Source organism: Sinocyclocheilus rhinocerous, unplaced genomic scaffold, assembly GCF_001515625.1.
Source record: "Sinocyclocheilus rhinocerous isolate Xijiao unplaced genomic scaffold, SAMN03320098_v1.1 scaffold1938, whole genome shotgun sequence".
NCBI lineage: Eukaryota > Metazoa > Chordata > Actinopteri > Cypriniformes > Cyprinidae > Sinocyclocheilus > Sinocyclocheilus rhinocerous.
The window spans coordinates 150154-155632 of NW_015629065.1; the positions used below are offsets into that span (position 1 = coordinate 150154).

At 36.7% G+C, this 5479-nt stretch overlaps 3 protein-coding genes across 3 annotated transcripts in view; all 3 read left to right on the forward strand.

Moving 5' to 3' along the window:
• LOC107738675 (aspartate aminotransferase, mitochondrial-like) overlaps window positions 1–2978 on the forward strand; it is a 12476-nt gene extending 9498 nt beyond the window's left edge. Inside the window, exons 8-10 of the mRNA XM_016550461.1 lie at window positions 1229–1394; window positions 1480–1630; window positions 1745–2978. Of these exons, the coding sequence (XP_016405947.1) occupies window positions 1229–1394; window positions 1480–1630; window positions 1745–1867 (440 nt within the window). The 3' untranslated portion in view covers window positions 1868–2978. The remainder of the gene's footprint in view (window positions 1–1228; window positions 1395–1479; window positions 1631–1744) is intronic.
• A 239-nt stretch (window positions 2979–3217) lies between these two features.
• On the forward strand, window positions 3218–4628 carry LOC107738756 (D-beta-hydroxybutyrate dehydrogenase, mitochondrial-like). Its single transcript, XM_016550601.1, has 4 exons — window positions 3218–3372; window positions 3685–3734; window positions 4202–4389; window positions 4489–4628. Exons 1-4 carry the CDS (start codon window positions 3218–3220, stop codon window positions 4603–4605), a joined length of 510 nt encoding a protein of 169 aa, XP_016406087.1. The 3' UTR covers window positions 4606–4628.
• The window catches only part of LOC107738757 (aspartate aminotransferase, mitochondrial-like), a 3958-nt gene continuing 3107 nt past the window's right edge, over window positions 4629–5479 (forward strand). Inside the window, exon 1 of the mRNA XM_016550602.1 lies at window positions 4629–4653. Coding sequence (XP_016406088.1) covers window positions 4629–4653 — 25 coding nt within the window. The remainder of the gene's footprint in view (window positions 4654–5479) is intronic.

Sequence of the window (5479 nt, forward strand, 5' to 3'; positions counted from 1 at the left end):
CAAAGTGACACATGTCTGACTCTGACACAAAAAAGTCACTCCCCCAGTTTCTCTTGCTCCAAATTAAAGGTCACTAGTACTAAAAAAAATTGTCTGACTTTAATGATAATTACTTAAGAGTTATTTTATATGATTTATATTATAATTAATCCATTACACTCAAGCAATTTTACTTTAACAGTTATTATAAATCATTTATTTTAAATGAATGTTAATATATACAGATCGTATGTAATATAAATAAGCTGTAGAATCAATAGATAAAGCTTTAAAAATGACTACGTTACCTTACATGTTCGAGTCTCTATCGCTGTACATTTCCAACTATATAAACTAACTTAACAAGTTTCACTTGTGACTGCACTGATAAAGCAAGATAATTTCTGTTATTTGTCCTCTTTCATGGAGAAGTCCTTTCTTCGTGTAAATGTGTTTAAATTCCTCATATTCTTCAATTTCTTAACCTTTAGCAAAACCTTTAACCAAGGCTCATGATTGGCTGTTCTCCAGTAATGTCACACATTCATGTGCACGTGCTCCACAAACTCAGGATCAAAGCCTGAGTTGACAAAGAAAGCTGATGATCAGCATCATGGTACCAACAAAGCCGGATTGGAGTGGTTTGGTTTTGTCAACTCGAAACTAATCCTGTAACTCTGAATTTGTTCATCTGCCATCATGGTACAGGCCCCAGTCTTTAGTGTCACGTGATCCTTCAAAAACCACTATAACATGCCGATTTGGTGCTCAAGAAACATTTTATTATAATTTGTTAAACAGTTGTGCTGCTTAATTATTTTAGTGGAAACTACATTTTTTCCAGCATTCTTTATTATTAGAAAGTTCAAAAGAACAGCATTTATTTGAAATATAAGTCTTTTGTAACAATATAAATGTCTTTACACTGTCACTTTTGATCAATTTACTGCATCCTTGCTGAATGAAAGTATTCAGTTCTTTAAAAAAAATCTTACTGACCCCGAACTTTTGAATGGCAGTGTAAGTGTATTTTTTTTTTATTACACTAGTACAATTTTTTTCACTAGTTTTTAACTTCTAAACAAGTGAAACAAAATCTGTGTTGCTTCTTGTGTAAATTTATCATGTTTTGAGAGATATAATGTTTTTGTATTTTAACTGAAATATTATTATTATTATTATTATTATTAATAATACTTAAGAATAGAAAAGTGCTCTAGGTCAGTGCTCTGTACCTTTGTGTCTTCAGGTGAGCGTGTAGGGGGCTTCACGGTGGTCTGTAAGGATGCTGAAGAGGCTAAGCGTGTGGAATCCCAGCTGAAAATTCTCATTCGGCCCATCTACTCCAACCCCCCTATGAATGGAGCTCGTATCGCCTCCACCATTCTCGACACGCCTGAACTCTACAAAGAATGGTGAGTCCTGAGATAAAGTCCCATCACAAACACAGCCAATGAGAACTGAGCTCTACAGACTGTCGCTTTACTGTTTTTCTCTTAGGCTCGTGGAGGTGAAAGACATGGCCGACCGCATTATTAAGATGAGGGAGATGCTTGTGTCGAACCTGAAGAAGGAGGGCTCCACTCACAACTGGCAGCATGTCACTGACCAGATCGGAATGTTCTGCTTTACGGGACTCAAACCGGAGCAGGCAAGTCAAGTGGAAGTGCATTCTGGGAATCTCTGATAAGACCTCAGCTATTTTCACTATCAGCCTTTTCTCACTGGCTTTTCTCTGCTTGTCTTCTTTATGGCTGTTTGTCAGGTGGAGCGTCTGATTAAAGAATTCTCTATATACATGACAAAAGACGGCCGGATCTCTGTGGCTGGTGTGACGTCTGCAAACGTGGGATATCTAGCACACGCCATCCATGCTGTTACCAAGTGAAGCTGGCTCCTGAGACTAGTTTCAGCAGACAGAGAGCAAGAAAAAGTAATTTAGATGATTCAAAAGTCCTCTGCTGCATGTCTTTTAGGACCAGATATGAAATAGAACTAATGTAGACTTCCAGTTCACTTGATTTGGTGTTAATTCATGACTCTGAATGTGAGAAAATCAATAAATTAAGGCAGGATTCTTCCTTTCAAAGTGATAAAAACAAGCTTTAAAAGCTTTTTTTTATGGTACAAAATGTTCCGATAGAACAGTTAATGACATTTAAAAATCATGTTTTTGTTTTCAAACCAATAACTAAATAAGAGTGATTGAAAAGCATATGGGGTAACTTTAAGTTAGAGAAATCATTGAAAGGAGTAAACCAGATTTCATGTTTGGACATTAATTGCAAAATCTTTGAAGGACTGTAACCAGTTTAACATGGTCATTTCACCTAGAGGAGCATAAACAATTACATTTATCAAACTGATGATTCGGCATCAAAGGTCTTCTTGAGCCATAACACATTCTTAGACATGTTTATGACTGTAAGGCACTTATTCTATACTGCAGCTTAAGCTCATTATTAGTAATGATAGATTGTCTATAATGTGTGCACCACATGTGTTCTGGTGTAATTTAATATACATTTATCTTGCACTTTTGTCTAGAAGTTCCAAATGTCACACATAAATCATTTCATAAATCATTAGGCATTCACACTAATTTTGTGTTTTGTCCTGGCCATAAAACTCATATGTCAAACTTTTTTTTTTTAATTGTCACTGCATTTGTGGACAAAATCGAATTAAGATTCATTTTGGAATGAAAACTGAACAAAGTATAACTGATATTTCAGTGGTTAATTGATGCTTTAAGAAAAGCTTTACGTGTTTAGTGTGTGGATGTTGATCATGTTGGAACATGCCATGTTTGTAAGGATTATTCAGGTTTGAAAAACTGTGCAAATATATATATTTGTATAACTAATTATTGTGTTCCTAAAGCAAATTTATGAAATTTCTCCCGAAGTTCTCCGGAATAGACATCGAAATGTCACGAGTAATACTGTATGAGTCTGTTTAAACAATGAACAAAAGAATAAAGGTGAGCTCAACGAAAACTCGAGTGTTTAATTTTTTAGGGAAAGCTTGTATAAACATAATTTTGTGGGTCACATGATCGTATTTTATAATAAAGCTACTTCTGAGTATGGTGAAGCGGAGCTACAGGGGAATTGTCGACTGTGGTGACGCAATGGAGACAGCCGATTCCCGGATCACGTGATGGTACTGTCCTCTAACTTGTATCGTCTCGTTCAAGATAGGAAATTAAACTCGTGTTCTCGATTAAAGTGACAAAATGACTCATGCGTTTAAAAACTGTTCAAACCTACTGGGCACCGGAGCCAGTCGAGGCCTCGGGCTGCAGATAGTTGAGAGTCTGGTAACGGGAGGCTTCTCTCCCGGGAAGATTATCGCTACTGCTCGCAATCCAGATGGAGCCACGGTAATGCTGTGAGCAGACAGTAGAAGGCCTATTTGCATTAGGCCTACTATACAAACATTAGAAACCAGCCCCAGATCATATACAGTCATTTTAGCTGCAGGAGAACGTGCACATGCCTAGTTGAGAATTACGATCAACATGCATTATTTAAACATTAACATTTTAGGTTAAGTTGCATATTATTTAACTTTTTAGTGATAATTTTTAAAAGAATAGATATTTCATGTAGTTTAATTATTACGCGGACCTAAAGGCCACACGTGTAATAATTATAAAAGAAAAAAGTTTACAATAGTTTAAAAGGCCTGTTTGTCTTATAGGAATTGCAAATGTTGGCAGAAGAACATCAAAACACACATTATTAAACTGGGTAAGTACTAAAGCACCGTCTAATCTGGATAAGTGGTTCTCGGCTGGTTTTGCTTCTTGACCCAGTTTTTTTATTGGACATTAGGTGGCGAGCTAACACAACACACATTTTTATTGTTAAAAAAAATCCACCAAGGGTTAAATTAAAGGATTAACATTACCATGAACTACCATAAAATTGACAGTTTTATAAATGCATAAACGACAACAAATGTGTCTGCCTTAAACTGAATGAAAACGGGGAAGAGTCAGATTTTCTTTTACCTTACATTCTTTTCTTAATGATTTAGTGGATGAGGGCATGCATGTTGCCTAGTTTTTCTCCCCGCTGCGGAAAAAAATAAAATAAAAAAGAACTAGCTACCCATTTTTGGCTAGTGACACCAGTTATGAACTTGATCTAGAAGCTGTATTTGAAATTAAGAGTTTGTTTATCTAACTCTAATTGTGTACGTCTCTGTTGCCTAGGTGTTACATGTCAGCAGAGTATAGAGAGAGCTGCATCTGAGGTGGAACAGCTTGTTCAAGAGGAAGGACTGAACTGTCTCATCAACAATGCTGGAATTAATGTAGTTACCAACCTTGAGACAGTCACCGCAGACAAGATGTTGGAAAACGTCCATACCAACTCTGTTGCCCCGTTGATGATCACCAAGGTTTCATTTCTCAAATTAAATCCAGACACAATATGCACTCAAATCTACTCTCAACACAAATGTCTGAAAACGTTCTGACTTACTGAACTTGTGATGCAGGCCATGCTCCCACTGCTGAAGCGAGCAGCTGCAAAGGGCACAGGGAAGGGGATGGGCATTCACAGAGCAGCAGTCATTAATATGACGTCTCTACTGGGTTCAATTGAGCTGTACTGAAGTGATCGTGCCAACACCTTCAAATGGTACCCATACAGAACATCAAAGGTTTGTGATAGTGTTCCTGGAGCTTAATGTCAAGATAAAAGTGTTAATTCCCAGGGAAGGGACAAAGTAATATAAGTGTTTACACTGAAAGTCAATTTGGATATTCATTAACATTTATAGGGATAGTTCACCCAAAAATGAAAATTATGTCATTAATTACTCACCCTCATGTCGTTCTAAACCCATAAGACCTTCATTCATCTTCGGAACACAAATTAAGATATTTTTGATGAAATCTGAGAGACAGCAACGCAACTACCATGTTCAAGGCCCAGAAAGGTAGTAAGGACATTGATAAAACAGTCCATGTAACATCAGTAGTTCAACCTTAATTTTATGAAGCTACGAGAATACTATTTGTATTTAAGTCACTTTTTGTATTGCGTCGTGGTACTCTTGTGAGTGGTGGTGGATACTGACCAGAAGAGAAGAAATTGTTGAATAAAGTTATTTTTGTTTTCTTTGCGCACAAAAAGTATTCTCATAGTTGAAACACTGTCGTCACATGGACTATTTTAAAGTCCCCATGAAATCAAAATTAAAGTTTTTTTGGGTGTTAGTATCAATATGTTAGTCTTAAGGTTATCTATAAGGCAGTGTGCTCCAAAACAGTGACAAAATTCGCATTTAGAAGATATAAGCGTTCAAAGCTTTCAGTTCGTCACTTCCGCCAAAACGGCTCAACGATTTTTTTGAGGTCACATCATACTTCAGCCAAAGAGTATAGAAGACCTTTGCTTCAGCTTCTCATCAAACTTTCTGTCCAATCAAATGCTCTCTAGAATCCGAAGCACCCGCCCCCTACACTATAAAATAGACGCTGAAG

Bases quoted from the DNA above. Each gene is read 5' to 3' on its own strand.
- LOC107738756 (XM_016550601.1), top strand. From the start codon at position 3,218: ATGACTCATGCGTTTAAAAACTGTTCAAACCTACTGGGCACCGGAGCC. The intron at 3,373-3,684 runs GTGAGCAGACAG...TTTGTCTTATAG, and splicing joins GATGGAGCCACGGTAATGCT to GAATTGCAAATGTTGGCAGA. The intron at 4,390-4,488 runs GTTTCATTTCTC...CTTGTGATGCAG, and splicing joins CCCCGTTGATGATCACCAAG to GCCATGCTCCCACTGCTGAA.